This window comes from Octodon degus, unplaced genomic scaffold (assembly GCF_000260255.1).
Source record: "Octodon degus isolate 3935 unplaced genomic scaffold, OctDeg1.0 scaffold00027, whole genome shotgun sequence".
NCBI classification, from domain to species: Eukaryota; Metazoa; Chordata; class Mammalia; order Rodentia; family Octodontidae; genus Octodon; species Octodon degus.
The window spans coordinates 15,767,280-15,789,014 of record NW_004524603.1 but is presented as its reverse complement, the minus strand read 5'-3'; the positions used below and the strand labels follow the sequence as shown (position 1 = coordinate 15,789,014).

General features: G+C 37.7%; 1 protein-coding gene across 1 annotated transcript in view; it reads right to left on the bottom strand.

Annotated features, from left to right (window-relative positions):
- Positions 1-21,735, bottom strand: part of Kdm7a (lysine demethylase 7A) — a 99,752-nt gene that overhangs the window by 24,344 nt on the left and 53,673 nt on the right. Inside the window, exons 5-11 of the mRNA XM_004629041.2 lie at positions 17,988-18,105; positions 14,757-14,917; positions 11,760-11,901; positions 11,282-11,468; positions 9,904-10,066; positions 6,889-6,976; positions 5,797-5,903 (exon numbers count right to left, since the gene is read on the bottom strand). Coding sequence (XP_004629098.2) covers positions 5,797-5,903; positions 6,889-6,976; positions 9,904-10,066; positions 11,282-11,468; positions 11,760-11,901; positions 14,757-14,917; positions 17,988-18,105 — 966 coding nt within the window. The remainder of the gene's footprint in view (positions 1-5,796; positions 5,904-6,888; positions 6,977-9,903; positions 10,067-11,281; positions 11,469-11,759; positions 11,902-14,756; positions 14,918-17,987; positions 18,106-21,735) is intronic.

Here is a 21,735-nt window from a genome sequence, read left to right as displayed (position 1 = left end):
TAAGATGCAAATGCATTGTTGTGTATTTTATATAGAATATATTTACATATTCTAGTACAGATTAATATATCTAGAATATTTAAAGTAACATAGATACGACTATAACATACACCATATTCTAACCTACTAGTATGCAAAAATTATATCAAGATCAAGGTTGGGCTAACATGAGAAAAATCGAAAGAACCACTAAGTTAAAAGATGCTAGGAGGGGCCAGGGAGATAGCTCAGTAGAATAAGCAAGGGCCTGAGTTCAATCCCTGGTTCCAGAAAAAACAAAAGACGATAGGAGAAAAATCATAAAATTGTATTAATACATGTATGAAAATCTTTTAATAAAATTCAACCAGAACTGATTGTATTTTAAAAAGAAAAAAGTTTAATTTTTTAGCTAACTTAGAGTAGACAAGAGTTCCTAAACCAGATAAAGGTTATCAACAGAAAGCCTTCAGCAAACAATGATGAACAGTGGAAAGCTTTATTTTTGAGCCTGAAAACAAGATAAAGGTCCCACCTTCCCCATTCCTCTTTCCCACTGCCTGGAGGTCCTAGTCAACCCAGCAGAGCAACAACAACTAAAAGACACAAATATTTGAAAAAGAATGACTGTCATTAGTCACAGAGAATGTATGTAGTTATATATCAGTGAACCTAAATCTCAAATAAATTATTAAATAATAGTTTTTAACAAGTTTTCTAAATGGAAAAACCGCAATGAAAATTGTTTCTGTATTCCAGTGTCACATGATTAGGTTTATTCCTATACATTGCCAGTATTTGGTCATTTTGAAATAGAAGAAAAGTAATTTTATATGATTCAATCATATATAATTATATATAGTGTCAATATATTATTTATGATAGCACTAAAATACGAAGTACCTAGGAATAAATCTATTAAGGAATACATGTTTGGGGTGGGGGAGATAGCTCAGTGGTCTAAGCACCTGCCTGGCAAGTGCAGAGACCCAAGTTTGATCTCCAGTACTGCATGCTGTGCCAGCTCCCCAAGAACACCGACACGCTGTGCTGGCCACCAAAACCAGGCATGGTGGTGCATGCCTATAATTCCAGAGCTGGGAGACTGAGATAGGAGGATCACTACAAGTCTGAACTGCATAGTGAGACCCTGTATCAAATAAATAAGTAAATAAATGAATGAAATATGTGTTTGGTTTTTTACCAAATTAAAAAAGAAGATATCAAAATATCAAAAAAAGATCTGAATGGATTTCCCACTATAATTTTTCAAAAACTTCTTTCTTTTTTGAGGCAGGGTCTCACTATGCAGTTCAGGTCAGCCTTGAACTCACAGCAATCCTCCAGCCTCAGCTTCCTAAGTTCTGTAACTACAGGTGTGTGTCACTACACCTGGCCAAATATTCCATATTTAATCACATAAAATTTTATCAGCATTGGGGCCAGGGAGATGGCTCAGTAGAATAAGTGCTTCCTTGGCAAGCGCAAGGGTCTGAGTTCAATCCCCAGTTCCACCAAAAAAAAAAAAAAAATTATCAGCATTGATCTCTAGATTCAATATGCTCAAATTTAAATCCACATGTTCTTATTTGCTTGCTTGCTTTTTTCATGGGGGAAGGAACAGTGTCAGCTTGAACAAAGGTAGTTCAAAAACTTACATAGAAAAGGAAGAAGGCAAGGCACACTTGAAGAATAAAGCAGAGGAACTAACAGATACCAAGTCTGAATGTAACCTAAAAAGGACAATGTGCACAGAGAAAGACACAGACTACTAGCCTAACAGGACAGAAGAATGAGTGTGGACGTGGCACACATTCACAGAGTGCAGGACACGAGCAGGAGCCACCAAGAACAGGAAAATATAGTGCTGGGACCCATGGGTATTTATAAGAAAACAACTAAAAATATACCTTGCTTACCTACATCCACAAGAAATTCAATTACAAATAAGTTAAAAGCCTAAATGTAAAATATAAAACTACAAAAGCTTTTAGAAAACAATATTTACAAGACTCTGAGATAAGAATCTTTTAAACAGGGGATACAGATGAATGTTCATTTTGTATCTGTGTATTCAAAGTGGTTAGGATAGATATATAGTTACATTCTCTTAATGAAAAGAGTGATTTGTTCTAATGTGTTTGTAAATAGGATATCACGTCTGCATCTTGTACAGCAATTAACCACTAGGAAGAATGTATGCAATGTGTTAATTATTGAAACTGTCCTACCAATTTGGTTTGAAACTGTCTCATTGCTATTTGTTTCTCAATAAAATTATGAAAAAAAGAATCTTTTAAACAAAGCATGAAAAATCTTTTTCAAGTTGAAAAAGTACTGTTTTAAATTAAGAAATGTTACTCTTCAAAAGACACTACAAAGAGTAAATAGGTAAATTAGTTGATGTGACAGCATCAGCAATACATATTACTGAAAAAACAGAAGTTCGAATACATAAAGAATTGATATAAATTAGTTTAAAAAGAAATAATTAAATTGAAATACTGACAAAAGATCCAAACAGGCAATTAAGTAGAGAAGAAACCCAAAAGGCCAATGTGTATATGAGAAAAATGCTCAATTTTATTAATATTCAGGATAATGTATATTAAAAATACAAAATAGTAGATAAGCAAAATTGCAGCCTAACACACCAAGTTGTGGGCAGTATGGAGCGCTGTCAACCCTCACACCCAGCCATGGAAACAGGAATGGGGACAACTTGGCGTCAGCTACTTAATTCTCTCCATGACTTAATGAACAAGCCTGTGCTCTGAGCTAGCCCTCGCACTAGGTGGCAGTGCTAAGGACTTCTGAGAAATGCCTTCCACAGTCACCCCACACTGAAACAAACCCCTGTGCTCAGCAACCTCTGCAGAACAGGTATGTGACTGGCGGTGCACTACACAACTGAGCACTACAGCAAGGGAAAACAAGCTCCAGCCACCCACAGGAGCGCAGACCCATCACGGGGAAACTACTCAGTAAAAGACCAGGTCCCAAGAGTGCAGCAGCTTGAATATGCATACAAAGTTTACAAATGGGGAAAATTCAATTCTTTTACTTTACAATACAGCTGATAAAACTGAAGAAAAGGATAGCACAACAGCTGAAAGACAGTGGTTATATCTAGCAGGGAAGGAAGCAGGTAGGACAAGCAGTTATAATGAGGCAGGTGAGGTATTTCTGAGACACTGACAAGGCTTTTTTGGTCTGACGTGTATAGGCATTACCAGAATAACAGTCACTTTGTTTAAAACAGACAAGAGTGTATGCATATGCAGGGTGTGTGTGATCTGTATATTCAGCCACTACTATAAAAGTAAACACACACACACACACACACACACACACACACACACAGAAAAAAAGTCATTTTTTGGTTTTTGAAACAAACCAATCATCTGAAACTCAAGAAAAATGCTTCAGCTTGTAACTGAGAATTCAGGTAAGCTGAAACAAAAGCTAACCATTTCAGCTCTTCCCACTGGCTAATTTCCTTACACAAATTCAGATTGGTCCATTGCTTTATCATCACTGGATGAAATGGCTTAAATTTTGTAGAATCCACCCTCATTTGGCCCAGCACTCAGATAAGCTTTATAATAGTCTGAGAGTTGGCAGATAATAGCTCACAATGTAAAGTAAAAAGGTCAGCTGTGAAAAAAAGACACTGTAATATGGAGAAACAAGGGTACCAGCTCTGTTTCCAGGATGAATGCTCAGGACAATGGAGAAGGCTGTACGGTCATTTGGCTTTCACCTCGGTGGGAGTGGAGTGAATCAGTTAGCCTCAATCACCTGCCAAGTATGTGCTAATCTGGCTGATAACATTTAAAGCAACCCATAAATGCCCTTTTATAGAAACCCTTCTTTGCTTTTAAAAGTCTTTATTGTATGTGGCCATTATTGATAAACAAACTTCAATATTTCTGAACTTTTGGTGGTCTAAGACAAATAGTAAATAGCTCTCTTTTATTCTTTGTACCTGTCTCAAAGAATCAGGCTAGCCTTGAACCACAGAGACCCTCTGGCCTCAGCCTCCTAAGTTTTGCGGCTATATGCATATACTACCATGCTCAACTTAGAAATAGTTATTTCTAAAACTATGCAAAATGCTGCTATGGCTTTCAAAATAACAGCAAGATTTTATCTTTCAAACAAATTCAATTCACTAAAAGAAGTCAGTTGATGGGCTCCTCCTATTAAGCATTAGGGGTATGTGTTAGTGGAGTCTTTCCTCGCTAACCATAAAACAGGAACTTGGGATCCTAGGACAGACTAACCAAAAAGATGGGAGAAAGAACTCTGAACCAAGTGTAAAACTGCCAGCCTCTTAACTGAAGGGTTTAGTAGTTGGGTTTACTTCTAGAAAACACAAACAGTTGTTACTACTTTCTACAAGTACGTATTACAGTCTGTGTTCCTGCTTTCCTAGGCTTGCTCTTGAGAGATCACCACCATCAGTGCCTAGCTTTCACTTCGACCTTGACAGCTTGGAGCAGCAAGTCTGGCTCACCGTACCATTCCTGCAGCCGAGTGCAAGTGCGACACCTGGCAGCATGACTGAGGCCGGGGTCAGGATAACGGTCACTGCTAGAGCAGAGGCTGGCCTGCAGTGGGCACCTAGTCCTCCTCCTCCAGGTCCCCCCTCCTCGTGCACCTCCCTCCACACCATACACACAGCAAGGTGTTATTGTTCTTCCACTCACAGAGGGGAACAGGCATGCATGATTAGTTTTAACACTTCAGTAGTTCCATACATGCTGTTCTATGAAGGAAATTCTTGGTTGTTTCTTGCCTTTCCTTCTATAAGTTTTATTTGTTTTTTGCTGTACCAGGGATTGAACTCAGGACCTTGCACCTGCCAGTCAGGGGCTATATCCTCAGCCCCCTTCTATAAGTTTTAAATGGAAAAACGTTTAGATACACTTTACTATTTGTTTATATCTGTTCTCCTGGGAATTCACTGTAATGTTAGCACTATTTGCAAATTGAAGAGAAATGTGAGATGATTCAAAACCAGACAAACCATATTCTCAGTGGCACCTGGAAACTGAATGCCACATCTATTTCTATTTCCTGTTTTTCATGCACTTCTGGCAGTGAGAATATAATCTCCACTGCTCAAAGATTAAGTGAGAATATAAAAACATCAAAATTTGAAATTATCCCTTTAAGAAAATAGCTTTAGGGGCCAGGGAGATGGCTCAGCGGAATAAGCGCTTCCCTGGCAAGTGCAAGGGCCTGAGTTCAATCCCCGGTTCTGCACAAAAAAAAAGAAAGAAAATAGCTTTAAGCTTAAACAAGTTTCAAAAACATACAGATCCTAAGCTGACAGTCAGTGGTTGATATGCTCACAGGGAAATTATTCCAGTCACCTGATTCTCTCGGGACATGAGAAGTGGTCCCCTGGCCTTTCAAAGCAAATGTTTAAGAACACATTGGAGCTAACAGTCTCTTGACAGAAGTTACTTTCTGAGAGTGAAGTACCTATGAACGCTTAAGAATACATGCAGGTTATTGGAGTTATACAGGAGATGAGCTTTTTCTAGTATCATCAATGTGCTTCTAGTACAGATCTTCGTGTACTGATTTCTAAGAATGCAGGTTAGTAGGCTATGGGCTAGAAACTAATTGCTAAGAAGGCTCCTGGTTGGGGGTGGGAGGAGGGGAGACCATGTATACTGTATTCAAAAAACAAACCAAGAATGATATCCATACCCAGATAGAAAAGATTTCTTCTGCCAGGCATTTTAAGGAAGTTTACAAACATTATGTATCATTACATAACAGAATGTGCAAATCATTAATTACCTTTCAAGGTTTCCAGCAAATTTTTGGCTACAAACCAACATATGGCTTCAAAAAAAGGGAATTTGAAAAGATCTGGTGTTTTTAGTCTTTTCTCCATCTCATAACACCTAAATGAATACAATTGGAAGAATTATTTATTAACATTTCAAACTTAAATGAAGATAATCAATTTTAAAATAAATTAAGCAAGACATAATGTATAAGAAAAAAACAATCAAGTGTTGTGTCTATTTAAAACACCACAGCTGGAAAATGTTGAATTATGATCTCATTCAGGTTCTGCCCTTAATAAATTTGACAGCATGCTTAATAATTATATTGAGGTTCATGAAATACCATACCTTGGAATTTGTACCCTAATTTTAGCAAAAGGGTTTATGAAGATTCTATTATGTTGGACAATATTGCAAACTCAATTGAGTTTCATTTTTATTTATTTATCTATCTATTTATTTATTATTGGATAGAGTCTCATTATGCAGTTCAGACTTGTAGTGATCCTGCTGTCTCAGCCTCCCCAGGGAAGGATTACAGGTGTGCACCACCATGGCCAGTTCTGGGGCTGGCACAGTATGTGGCACCTGGGATCAAACTTGGGTTCTTGTACTTGTCAGGCAGGCACTTAGACTGCTGAGCTATCTCCCATGCTAAGCTATCCCCCAATCTGGTTTCCTTTAGTAAGTACTCAAGGTCAAAATCACATCTAAGGGTGTGTGGCGCACAACTGTAATCCCAGCACTTGGAAGGCTGAAGCAGAAAGATTTGCCATGAGTTTGAGGCCAGCCTAGGCAATATAGTGAGTTTAAAGTCAGCCTGGACCACATAGCAAGACCCTGTCTCAATAAAAGAAAAGAATATTGAAATCTGAAGAGATAAAATCATAATAAATGAGTCATTCTTTTTGCTTTAGGTTTGAAATATATCAAAACATCACCAACAAAACTTTAACACTTCTTTTAATACTTCCTGTTCCTAACCATTTCCCTAAGTCTATCTCCATGGAATCTCAAATAAAATACTCTGTGATTTTTCAACCAAGCAAACAAAAGCGTCCTATATTTAAAAATAAGATTCCGCATTGGTGACACAAACCTGAGCTGCATGCCAATGTTAAGGTTGTGTAGAAAGTTCCCCCCAAAAGCCATGCAGTCCTGAGATGTGAGCACAGCATGGATCCACCCTGTAATGGTTAAGAACATATAGATCAGAACAGATGCGATGTCCACTTGTGAGATACTTAAAATAGCAATATTAGTTTGCTTCATTCTCCACTGTCTATTATGATCAGTTAAGTCCTCCAATTAGACATTTTCATTACCTATAATACGCCAAGCTTTGTACTGAATTTGAAGAATCAAGTGAAGGTTTTTGGTAGTTAAGACTCTACTCTAAGACAAGTCAAATCTGATTTGAATTAGGAAAGCACATTTCCCTCAGAGAACAGGTGCCGGCTGCGTACTCTACTCCCCTAGTGCCATGCTGAACTAGCTCAGTGCCCTCATGGGAAGAGGGAGAGGAGAATCAGAAACTCAATCTGAGACTGAACTCTGTAAGAAGGGCAAGACAGATTATTACTAATATTTAATTATGGAGAGTGGGGCTGGCGAGATAGCTCAGCGGTCTAAAGCGCCTGCTTAGGCAAGCTTAGGCGAGCTTAGGCAAAGCTCAAGGACTGTGGTTTGATCCCCAACATCACATACCTCATCAGCCCTGCCCCCAGGGAGGGCTGAGCAGGCCACACACACACACAAAAATAATAATAATAATAATAATAATTATGGAGAGCCATGGGCCTATAAACAGAAATGTTGGCAACCAAAATGATGTTTTGCTATAGAAATGTTTTTAAAGTAAAAATCATTTCTAAGACATGATAGGTAGCTTTTGAACTAAATGATGGGCTTAGCAAAAAAGACTTTACAGAAAGATAAATCTGGGCATTCATAGTTACAAATCCTGCTCATTAACTATCTGAACCTAGAAACCAGATTATGCATCTAAACAAAGTGTGTCTACATGGTATTGGCACAATTTTCAAAAATACAACTATAGCAAATTGAAGGAAATTATAGTGTTGTTTGCTTGGAAGCTTAGCAGTTGTCAACTATCTTGGGGAAAAATATTATACTGCATAGCACAGTATTTTTCAAAGTGTGGCTCTAGACCACACAATATCATCAGTTAGAATTTGTTAAAATGCAAATTCTCAGACCCATCCCAGAATCCTGAAGGTAATAAGTGAAAACAATCTGGTTCAGCCAGCTCTCCAGGTGACTCTGATGCTCACTGAGGTCTGAAAACCACTAATCCCACCAAAGTGACTGTTGGAACTTAAGGCCACAGCACACATCTGACTCACACAGTTAACCAGTTCATTCTGTCCTCTACTGACACTGTGCACAAAGCCATATCAGAATAGCACTTCATTTATAAATGACCTTCTTAGTTCTTCCTTGTAGTCCATTAAATCAATTTTTAAACAAATTATGCAGAAAGTGTGTATGTGTATGTGTGTGTGTGTGTGTGTGTGTGTGTATTCTATGGATTTCAATTCAAGATGCCACAACAAAATATTTGTTACAAAACATATAATATTTACAAAATAAAGGGGAACACTAGAAAGAGGACTTCAGGGAGGAGTCATTCACTCCAATGGAAATGTTGCTAATTTATTCCAGACAATGCTGGTGACTACAGGCATGCATTCATGTATTCAAGCACACATTCATTATTATATATACCAGACAAGGGAAGAAAGCAGAGCCTTGGGTGTAGCCTGTGAGCTGTGCAGCCACTGAGACAGCCCACCCCAGAAGATCGTAGTTCTCAAAACTGCTGGTCCTGAGAATCTACTCTGCGTCTGTTCACATCTCAACCTGATATTGTGCTACCTACATTTCAGGTTTATGGCACATTTTAGAATAGAGTGATAGTTCCTCAAAATTTAAACGTAGTTAAATGATGCAATGCAGCAACTCCACTACTAGATACACACCCAAGAGAGATGAAGCTGGGCATGGCAATGCATGCTTGTAATCCCAGCACTTGGGAGGGTGAGGCAGGAGGATTATTTCAAGTTCAAGCCAACGTGGGCTACAAAGTGAGTTCAAAGACAGCCTGAGCTGCATAAGGAGACCCCATCTCAAAAAGATGAATGAGAGAGAGAGAGAGAGAGAGAGAGAGAGAGAGAGATCGGGGACACAACTCAGTAGCATAAGTGCCTACCTAGCAAGTGCATGGTCCCGAGTTCAATCCCCAGCACCTCCTCCCCCACAAAAAAAAAGAAAAAGAAAAAAGAAAAAAAAAAGCCTGCACGTACAAATGTATATACAAATGCTCAAGGCAGCACTGTTCAGAATTGCCAAAAGTTGGAAGGACCTACATACCCACCCACTGATGGATGAGTAAACAAAGCACAACACCTAGAGGGGATCACTGCTGGGCCATGAAAAGGTAAAATACTTGATGTGCTGCAGCACAGCTGGGCCTAGAAAACACTGCACTAAGCGAAAGAAGTTAGACACAAAAGGCCACATATACCAAGTTAGAACAGGTGAGCCTAGAGAGACAGAAAGCACACAAAGAGTTGCCAGAGGCGTAACAAAGGGGAACAGGGAAGGAACTATTGCAAGACGTGTGGTTCCTTCCTGAGATGATGAAAATGTTATAGTTAGTGGTGATGGTTGTGTAACATTAGTAATCTACTGAAAACCACTGAATTGTACACTGTAAAAGGAGAAATACTGTAATTATGTGAACTTCACTTCAATAAAAATTGAGGGGGCCGAGGAGATGGTTCAGTAGAATAAGGGCTTGCCTGGCAAGCACAAGGGTCTGAGTTCAATCCCTGGTTCCGCCAAAAAATAAATAAATAAATAAAAATAAAAATTGAAATGATGGCAAACAATACAAAAAAGGCTGAGAAGTCCTAACTCTAAGAGAAGCCCTCTAAGGGATAATGAAATAAAAAGTCAAGATCAGAATTATTTCTTAAGCAATGTCACAAATCTATTTTGCAAACATGTTAAGCCATAGATTCTAATTATAAGCTGATTCCACGTGAATGAGAATCAACTATGGTAGTGGGGAGTGGGGTTAAAACCTTACCTGTAGGAACAAATAAGGTATGTCCCTGCTTTACCACACATTTGTAGCATTTATCCACTTTATCTCCAAAGAATACCTCACTCTGGGTCACAGATGAACTCCAAGATTCATAGAGTGCCAAATTTTCATTTGTTGGCTTTATCAAATAAAAAATCTTCTCACCCTAAAAGGAAGTAACCATACTATCTTTGAAAAACCAAAAGCCATTCTTTCAATGGCCTACATTCATAAGATTTCCCAATACAATTACCTAAATTAAATAATTAGCAAGATTTTTTTAGGTTCAAAAAGACCTGTTTCCCATTACTAATCAATAGCTAATTCTCTCCACCAGCATTTTCATGGGGTTAAAGCTCTTCTCCACCAAATGACCAGGAGCCAGTAATTGAAGCTGGAGAAATCACTGCCAGAGAGCAAGGTGGAAAACCACTAACACCCCCGATCACCTCTCATTCTTAAGGTGTCCAAGTAAACATGTTAGTGGGCCTGCTTACAGCACAGGCTCCTCTCTAACTCTTTCTCTCAAGATCTCTAGCCCATAATGACTCATACTAAAATCTTGTAAATAAACTTCCTTTAATGAACCATGTCTCTTTGTCTTCCAGGAGAAAAGGAGCAGGAGAGCTGAGGATTCAGCATGGCTCTGGATCAGCACTCTCCAACAGGACTTCTGGGTGGCGAGTTTCTCTACTTGCTCCACTCAGCACAGCAGTCACAGCCGCATGTGGCTGGGCACTCGAAATATCACCAGTGAAATGAGGAACTGAATTTTTCAAGTTATACTGAATTTTAATTACTTAAATTTAGTCACATATGGCTAAAGGCTGCTATATTAAGCAGTACGGTTCTGGATAAAGCAAAGTGAATATAAACTGCAAATAGCACTTTGATGGGCACTCATGACTTATCCATCTAGTTCTCTTACCCCATCCTTAATGCCAGAAGCAATTATTACTATCATTTTGCTCCTTCTTACGTATTTGGTTCACGAATTAATGGATAATTGGCTAGAGGGATAGGGAAAGAAAAAGACATAAGGCTAACAGAAACCATTTTAAAAGATAGAGGCAAAAAAGGAATCTAAACACAAAGAATTCATGAAGATTCAATATGTATATGTACCAATTCCCCACAAAGAATATATTTATATATCACCAATACTACTAAAAAAATTATAAAGAGCTCAAACCTTTCATTTGTTGGCATTATCACATGTGGTTTTTTAAAAAAATCATAAATGCTAAAGGCAAAGTGACAGATCCTACCAAAAGGTAGGAAAACTTCCCCTCTCTAAATGTCATAGCAAGTGAATACCATTTGAAAACATATAACTATATATTTTTGTGATTAAGAGAACAAATAAACACCCTACTCTTACCCAGAGGACATGGTACCAGACTGATGTTCCACCGAAGTCAATGTGGAAATCTGTGTAGCTGTCTTGAACACCCATCAAGCAGTATTTTTGAACAAATGGCTTGGGAAAGACTGAATCATCTGGCCAATAGTTTTCCACCCAGGAAAGCTTCCTAGCTATATCAGGGACCTCCACCAATTCAGACATCCTTTTAAAAGAAAACAAATACATGTATGCACGCTAAAGTAAGACTTCTTTAAATTGTTTCTCTCATGTCAACCTAAACCACATAAATAAACAGAACTGAAAAGTAACACTTAAAGTTTAAAAACATCTTATTTTCAAATATTGTCTAATTGTGCTAAGCAAAATCCACAACACTGTTAACAGTGGACAACTTCAGAAGTCACAATTATGTTTCTTACTAAAATAAATATATCGCTGAGCTACATTTAGTTAATGTTCAGAATGCTAAAACAAAATATCCAGAACTACTCACTTTGTATCTGAAAATTCAAGGCTGATCACATTTAACACTTTTGGTCTGTTAGGATTCGTGAAGTATTTCACATAATTGTGAAGGGTCATTTTGCTGTCTGCCTGCCTTGCCACATCAATGACATCTATCACTTTGTCACCACCTGCAGAGAAAAACTAGTATTATTATTGGGCTTATAAATTCTATCAATAGGTACCCTAAACAAAAGTATTTGAAACACTGTATTTTTTTGATATAGTAATTAAATCAACCATAAAAATATAGAGCCAAGACAAATTCTTTTTTTTTTTTTTCAATGTATTTAGTACAGGGTCTATAAGGTCTCACTATACAGATTGGACTCAGTGATCCTCCTGTTTTCAACCTGCCAAGTGCTGGGACTATAGGCACATGCCACCACGCCCAGTCACAAGACAAATTCTTATATTTTTACTTTTTAAGTCCAATTGGATCTTCTGAAAATAAGAGACAGTTCTCAAGGGAAATAAAGCAGTAAAACAGAGTTAATGAATTAACAGTATAAAAAGTACACGACTGCTTTTATGGTCAATGAGTTCATGTATGCAGCCCACAATGACAAAAAATACATGTATTAGAATGTGAAACTTTTCTGGCACTTTCTAGGTTTTAATTTCCTCATGCATAAAATCAGAGGATTAATTTTTCTTCTTAACTTCTATAATATCTAAAACTCTAAGTATCATTTTGAAAAACAGATCACTCATTGAGGAATGAGTAAGCAACTTGCCCAGGATAACTGCTTTCCTGGTAGTACTTTTTCTTTTCATATTATCCTTCAATGAAAAGTGCTGAGGATGAGCTCAGTAGTTGAGTGAATGCCTAGCACATGAGGAACCTGGATTCAATCCCCAGTACCACAAGAAGGAAAACAGAAAGCGAGGAAGGAAGGAAAGAAGGGGGAGTAGTGGTACAAAGGCAAAAGAATCAGTTCATATTAGTGTCAAATTAAATGCCCAAATTCTGAATTGTGACTAATTAATTCAGTTTGTCTGTAAAATCATAAGCTGGAACTGGAAAGATAGCTCAGTGGCATAAGGACCTGCCTGGCAAGCTCAAGGTCCCACATCTAACTCCCATACTGAAAAAAAAAAAAAAAAGCTGATAAGCATCAAAATGCCTCTCTAGGAAGCATAAACAATTTTATAAGGAACTACAGTATCGGGTGGAATTCAAAGTATGGTAATACTTAACCAATTAGAAATAGAAAACAAATGTCATTTTCTCATGTAACTTCACATACATTAATGGTAATATTTTACACATTTCTTATCTTCAATATGTAACAGTTCTGTTACTACTATTTGACTGGAGAAGTTTCACAGTACTAAAAAGCTGTCAAGCAATTTGAACATTTTGCTCTATACTTAAATTACATGAGCCATTTATCTTATAATGCTTATCTATGCAAACAGGTTTAGGCTAAATTTCATGCTCACTATGAGTTATCACAAATTTTACTAAATGTGAAATCAGGATATTTAACTGGATTTCAAAATTTATTTTTTATTTTATTTTATTTTATTTTTTGCGGAACCAGGGATTGAGCTCAGGCCCTTGTGCTTGCCAGGCAAGCCCTTATTCTACTGAGCTATCTCCCCAGCCCCAAAAATAATTTTTAAATGTATTTAGTACAGGGTCTACAGGATCTCACTACATAGCTCGGACTCGTAGTGATTCTCCTATTTTCAGCCTCCCAAGTGCTGGGATTATAGGCACGCGCCACCATGCCCAGTCTCAATCACCACCTCAGTGTGCCCCGGGTGCGGGGATGGCATGGCATGCCGGGGATTGAATCCTGGCACTGTTCTCTACCTAAGCAGGTGCTTTAGTCTGCTGAGCTATCTGGTTGGCCCTTACAGTAAAATCATTGTCAACGAAAACTGTCAACCAATAGCGCAATAAAGGGACAAGTTCTTTGATATTCCATATTGAGAAGATAATGCAGTAGACACACAATTTTGAGAAAAGATATACTTGGAATCTAATCTTCAAATAATACATTGTTAAAAAAAGGCACCTATATGCAGTGAACTATATTATCATAATAAGAATAAATGAAATGACGAAAAATGTCAACAATCTGGCAATCAGTAAAGTACTTTCCCTCTTGGTTTTTAATTACCTTCTGGGCCTCAAAATTACAGCTTAAGTCCACATGTCATTAAATGGCAACAGCCACCAAGTCACTAATATAAAAATGGGTTGAACAGAATCTCTTCTTGCAGCCTTCCCTCTAGGCAATAGGCACAAAGCAGTGCAAAGAGCTTGTCTGTCTCCAGGAATTCCACACCAGGCTTCTACAGATACTGGGAGCTAGCCTGGCTCTCTGCTGCTCTTTGGCCCTGCATCTACACCTCAGTTAAGGGTTCTTCTTAAGCAAGTATGGTATTACATCCAATGACACCAACAATAGTGCAGGATGAGCCTGAGCAAATTAGAATGGGCAAACACTGATTTTTCTGATCAAGGAGGTCTGCTGAGGAAAGCAGCATTCAACAGCATGATGCTGAGTCTCACTTTTGCTGACCCAAAAATGGAACTAAACTGATTTCTTCATTAAATTATAATATTTGTTGAGTCCTTTTTTTTGGTACTGGGGATTGAACTCAGGACCTTGTGCTTGCTAGCCAAGCACTTAAGCCACTGAGCTATCTCCCCAGCCCTTTTTTTTTTTAATTGGATATAGGGTTTCACTACTCAGTTTAGACTAGTAGTGATCCTTCTATCTCAGCCTTCCCAGCCCCCAGGGCTGGGATTACAGGCATGCACCACCATGTCTGGTCTTGGTAGCCCTCTCAGCGCACCCAGGGTGGGGCTAGCATGGCATGTGGTACTGGGGATCGAACCTGGGTCCTTATGCTTGCCTAATGCAGATGCTTGGACTGCTGAGCTATCTCCCAGCCCTCTGTTACAATATTTAGCACATATTTACTTTTACCATATTTTCCCAAGAACTTAAAGGAGCCAAGTTCGTACCTACGTAACGTTCCACATCCATCACAGAAAAAGCAGGAGGAGGGAGCCTGAGTCCTAGGTCATCTAATTTAGGGACCATGATAGGAGCATCAAATCCGTGTTTCTCCAGGTATCTTTGTGTCAGCTGGCTGCCATGCATCTTCACAATGATTTCATCGGCACTAAAAATGTAGATGTCATTTTTTTTGATAAGTTCAGTTTAAAAACAGTAACTGTGATAGTAGGTAACATTCATACTGCATAATTAGCTGTTTCACTTCTCACCTATTATACCTAATTTTTCTCTTATTAACAAATATTTTGCAAAGTTCATTTTGCCAATTTAAAATACAATTCATAGATAATATAATCTTTAATTTAATACATTGTAACTGGAAAAATCTATACAATGCACTAAGCATAAAAAAGAGAAAGGAATATAAGAGCATGTTTTTGAGTGTAGCTTATCTGGAAAAGCTCGACACAATAAAATAACAAGATGTTTAAAATTAATTGTAATGAAGGGCTGAGAAGAAGGAGGAGAAGGAGGAAGAGGAGGAGGACAGGGAGGAGGAGGGGGAGGAGAAAAAAAACAGAAACCACTCAATATCAGCTGTGTAGAAAATCAGAACAGCAGTTAGGCAGAGTATATATTACAATTAAAAATGTTAGGATAAGTAAAAAACAGACCAGATTTTTAACCTGACTATAAAACTCTAAGCAAATACTTATCAAGCATTTTAAAGTCTAATGAACAATGAATTATTCTGCATTCAGGAAGGTAACTACTATCTCTGGTCCTTATCCATTGAGAGAAGTATCCTATATGCCCCCACTGAGCACTACTGATTTAAGTGACCTATTGCAACCAGTATTAGTAACTCTTTAATACTACATAGACATTTAATCAGCTAAAAATTGTTGGACCTCAGGCTCCTTTCCCTATCAGATCTTGGGCATCTGATGTCACCTGCAAACTAAGTGATCAGGACAAAACAGGAGAAAAGGGAGATGCTGGTCCTCTGCATTACCAGGCTCTGATCGTCCCACTGTCTCAATAAGGCAGGGGAACAAAAGCCTCAGACCATGGAGACAGGCTTCTCCCAGACAGTCTTTACGGTGGAGAGGGTGCCGGGCATGGAAACCAGGGCCTTTGCACCAAGCTACATCGGAGCCCGTCTTTTTTTTTTTTTTTTTTTTTTTTGAGACAGGGTCTTACTAAGTCACTCAGTTGTCTAGGCTGGACTGAAACTTAGGGTTCTCCCACCTCAGCCTCCTAGGGTGATGCAATTACAGATGTGTGCTCCACACCACATACCCAGTTTAGACAATCTTATAAATGGATGGAAAGGCCATACTTTCAGGGATCATTTCTATAATATGTTATAAATGGATGGCTTAGGTCTTCTTCATCTAACTCTTCTACTCAACCTGGGTTCTGACCTACCTTTTAGTTTACTAATAAACATCCACAATTTCCCTTCCTTTCCTGCTCTTTGATGATTAAATTATCCTTTAAACTCCAATCTAAGAGAGAATTTTTATCATCTGCACTCCCAAGCTCAAATATTGATAGTATTTTACTTTCTCTGTCAAAATAGATGCAAACCCTTAAAATATAGGCACATTATTTGAAAGAGGAAATAATTGGAAACAAATATACATAAGGGGACAGTAAACCAACTATGGTATTCATTGCATGTTACACAACAATTCAGAAGAGCGGGGAGTGTGTGTGTGTGTATTCCATATATAATATGAAAGGATACCTAAAAAATGGCAAACTATAACAATATACCTAACACAACTTCATTTTTTAAAAAAAGTTATGCATACATATATTCATATATCCACATACATAAATGTTTTAAATATTATTTATATAGAACAGGGTCTCAAAAGACATTACGTCTTAAAAAAAGAGAGACAGAAACAAATCTACCCACTTCAATACACTTCTGTGTTAATTATACAAAGCATAAGTAATTTAGCAGTTATTGTCATTCATCCATGGCTTTACATGATTCAAAGGCTTATGGAGTTACACAAAATAAAACTAAGATCTTTAATTAATGGTAATTACAACTTAGATATCTTCTCATGTGTGTTTACTTAGGCAGAAAAGCCATATGAATTATTAGGCCAAAGCTTTTAGTACTACTTTTTGGGGAGCTCACAAATCTTTTTTGAAAAAGTAAAAGCCATAGCTTCTCTCACTGAGGAGAGTGTGCTCGCACAGGGCACTACACTGTACACGCTGTTTCAAGGTGGTCACAAAACTGCTTCAGGCCCATGAATAGACCCAAACTATACTCAAGCACTGAAGATGCCACTCAAGCACTGTCCAATATAGGAAAAGCAAGCAAACATTTCTCCTATGACTTCAAAACTGACAACATAACAAAAATCATGTGTAAATACTATGGTTATTCTACATTTTTTTTTCTGTTTCTTTGCAGATCTGGGAGAGCCAATATGGATGCTTATCAGTATGTTTCTGTTTTAAGGATGAAGGAGTAGGAGAACAGACCAAAAAACCTAGAGGAAAAAGGGCAGGTTTGGTTTTTCTGTTTTTTCATTTCAGGATCTGAAAAAAAAAAATCCATTAAGAGGCTACATGTGATACTGTGGTTTAAATTTAAATTGTACTTCCCCTCTTTATCAAGCCTGGATATGATCTGATATAGAAGCCTATTAAGCATTTATCCCTTTAAACAGATGTCAGGCAGTGAGTAGGAAATGATCTAAATTAGCATGATTAATGCTTTTGACTTTTGTTGAGCCACAGACAACTGATGTATGTTCTATTATTTTTTAAAAATCAGAAAGCTAAGCCTTGCTGCCATCAATGGCTAAGTAAAGGTTGTAGGTACTTCTGGTAGACCTAAGGCTTCTGATAGGCAGACAACAAAAACAATGGGGGAGCAACTCCAAAGAGAGGACAGATGAAAGAAGAGCAACAGTAGCTACTTCTCAGCAGAAACTAAGCACTGAGGACAACTGCTTCACATCAACATATAATAAAGCTTTTGGATAGTAACCACAATTAAGTATGCATATGCATATACATACAGCAAATACTCCAGGAAATGATGTTTATTCCTTTTACTTACAAGGTAAAATATTTTCTATTTCAACATGGAAAAAAGCAAAAAGCCAGCTGAGGACAATAATATGTTGCAGCCTAAATACTGCTCTAGATAATGTCATTTTATCAGCCAACTTAAATTGTTCAGTTAAGAGTTTCCATACCTTGGGAAGACTCGAGCACGCAACTCTTTGACGAAAGTCCTCGTTCCAGCTTGTACTGGTTTAGAACCATCATCAATCTCTGTGTAGTCATGCCTATGCCAGTTCCTCCTCTTTTTCACTGCAGTTTTAGAAGGTTAAAAAAGAAAACATTCTTGGTAACTGGTGGAACTATGTCATTCATTCATCTGTGCTGGGGACTGAACCCCAGTCCTTGTACCTAATAGGCAAGCATTCTATCTCTGAGCTCTCTTCCAAAGGCTTCTTTATTTTATATTTCAAGACAGGGTCTCCCTAGATTGCCCAGGACAACTAGAAATTTGTGATCCTCTTGTCACAGCCTCCTGGAAGCAAGAGTCACCTCACCCAGCTCTTCACATGATGTACATTCTGATCAGTATGTCTACATTTTCAGAAAGAACAACTGTAAGCATATTAAAACACTCAACTTTCAGGAGAGATGTACCAAATATACCCTGTTAGATTTTTGTGTTGTTTTGTTTTGGATTTTTGGTAATGGGATTGGAACTCATGACCTCGTGCTTGCCAGGCAGGCGCCCCTGTTGGTTTTGACTAGAGGTTCATAAACTTTTTAAAGAGATTTTTTAAAAAAAGTTTTAATACATTTCCAAGCCACAGAAATAAATTTCACTTAATTACTGCTGCAACTTTAGGCAATTCATTGTGAGTTTTTAGAACCTATTTTTTATTTCAGAATCATTTTAAAATTAAATAATTTATTTTTTATGGCTTTTTTTTTTTTTTTTGGTGGAACCAGGGATTGAACTCAGGCCCTTGCACCTGCCAGGCAAGTGCTTATTCTACTGAGCTATCTCCCCAGCCCTATCTTATTTTTTTAAAATTCTTTTTGGCGGGCCTGCCCCTTAGCTCAGTTGTTTAAGTGGCTGCTTCAACAAAGCAGTCAGCCTCAGGTTGCTGTGGTTCGATCCCCACAACTCCAGACAGCCAAACATGCCCTGAAGGCATTCTGAGCCAGCCCCCCCAAAAAAAAATCCTTCTGCCATTAAAAAAATAAATAAATAAATAAATAAATAAAATAAAATAAAAATTCTTTTTGGCCAGCTCAGCCCACCCTGGGGGGTGGGGCTGGCACAGCATGTGGTGTCAGGGATCAAACCCTGGTCACTGTGCTTGCCTAAGCTTGCCTAAACAGGTGCTTTAGTCCACTGAGCTATCTTGCCAGCCCTAAAATTAAATAATTTAAATCAAGAAATAATGTCTCTTAGAATACCCTTATTTATCCACACCATGACATTACCAAATTACTTAAAACTGATTTTCATGAGAATACTAGGTCATGATATGATAATCCAGATCATCTGAATTATTCTCTCAAAACAGGGCCTTTTATCCCAAATTAGAAATCTACATAAAGGGGCTGGGGAAATGGCTCAGTAGAATAAGTGCTTGCCTAGCAAGCGCAAGGGTCTGAGTTCACCCAGTTCCGCCAAAAAAAAAAAAAAAAAAATCTACATTAAGTTGGCATGGTGGCATATACCTGTAATTCCATTGCTCAGGAGATGAGACAAGGGGACTGCTGCAAGTTCCAGGTTGGCCTGGACTACAAAGAGAGTTCATGTCCAGCCTGGACTATAGAGAAAGATCCCATCTCAAACAACAAAAAAGCCAAATGAAACAACAACAACAAAAAAGTCTACTTTAAACTGCAAATTGTTTCTCTTTTACATGAAGATTTACTTCTAAAATAAGTACAGTACCTTTATACTAAAATGAAGAACAGCTTACTGACTTAAGTGAAGCAGGTAAGATCACAAAACAAAACTTCCTGGGTGATTCAAAGTGGGAATCCTAGATCCCACAGCTGCACGAAGCCATGATCACAAGTAGTCACAACAACTAAACTCAGTAAACTGACAATGATTCCTAGTTTGTCCTAGAAAGTTTTGTCACTTTCTCTGAAGTCTTGGGCTGGTCACTAGCCTCTCTAGGTCTAGATTCCCCAGGCAGAGCTGATGTAGGTTGGGGACAGTGTTAATCTGCAAGCCGTGTAGGCACTTGACAAAGACAGAAGTGCAGAAAAGGCCAAGGAAGAGGCTGGATCCCACTTCCACTTCCACCCAAGTGCTACCACACACAGTTCTATGTGGTATCAATGTGAGATTTTATTATGTAAACTTGAAAACACTCTTAAGCCTAAAATCCCATGATTTTGGATAATGTAGCGATGTTTGTAACTTACTCAGAAATGCATAAACAATGCAGTAAGAAATAAAAGCTGGGGGTGCCGGGGAGATGGCTCAGTAGAATAAGCACTTCCCTGGCAAGCGCAAGGGCCTGAGTTCAATTCCTTGTTCCGTCAAAAAAAAAAGAAAAAGAAAAACTGGGGAGTTACATGGATAAACGGTAGAGTAAGTTAACATAAAATATTAATAGCAGAACCTAGGTTGTGATGTTTGTGGGTAGTCATTATAAAATTACTTCAGCTTTTCCTGCATGTTTTAACATTTTCATAAACAAAATGTTAGGAGGAAAACAACTCTGTGATTCTAAGATAAATGACAGATAGATATATAAATAGATGATTTATTTTTGAGGCAGAGTCCTCTATATAGGTCAGGCTGGCCTTGAACTCTCTGCCATGCTCCTGTCAGCCTCCTGAATGGAGGGATTATATGTGTGGACCATCATACTTGGCTTCCAAAGTATTTTAAACCTTTACCATACCAAGATTATAATAATATAATTAATACTGTATCCTCATATTTATAAGGAGGATCAAACTAAAAAGTTGATAGGAATGAATATTAGTTTTACTCAAATCTAACCATCTCAAATATAGTTCCCAAGTAACTTACTGCAGCCAGGCTTCCAACATGAAAGAGAATAAATCCAAGTTTTAAAAATCTCATGAGAAAAATTTAGAGTCACAGAAAAATCTTAGAAAATTCCATGAAGGCAACCTTTACACACTACGTTTTCTCACTTTAAATCCACTCCTAGAATCCAAAGGCATTTCATTACAGGTTTTTTTCTACCATACATGGACAAGACAATTCCATTTATTTTTAACTTGGATCAAGATATTTATCTTGCTTGCCTTTCTTTTTTTTTTTTTTTTTCAAATCTTTTTTTTTTCACTTTTTAATTTTTACTTAAACCAAGTATGGGCCAAAATTTATTTAGACAACATACAATGTCTACATTTTATACTTTAATACATGTTTCAGGGTAAAAACAATTAATTTTTCTTACTTTTCAACTGCTTGCCTTTCTTATCATGAGCATTTTATTCTTATTAAATATTCAAAAGCAATTTAAATGCAGCCCAGAACTTTAAGATGTGAATGCATCACTGTATAAAAGGTATTTTTAAGCACTTAGTTCATCCTGAAACTTCGTTCAAACAATGTTGTGATCACTAGTCATACAGATTAATGTTTCCCTGATGAGTTTCTCAGTATAAATTTCTAGAAAATGCTAGATTATTATTTTTAGTACTTGGGCTGTTAAAGCAAGCACAGGTTATTATTTTTAAATACTTGCTGCACACAGCAAAGTTGCATCCAGGAAAAGGGTAGTAGCTTGCACCCTGCCGACTCCTACTATGTAGGCACCTAGCTCCAACCCTGCATTAACAATGAGCAGCATCATTTAAAAAAAAAAAAAAAAAAAAAAAAGCTGCACTGTTTTAATTTTCACTTTCACTACTGGCTTTGGGATTTGTCAACTTTGCATTCAAAATCCAGCTCTTCCAAGTAGTTCCATAAAA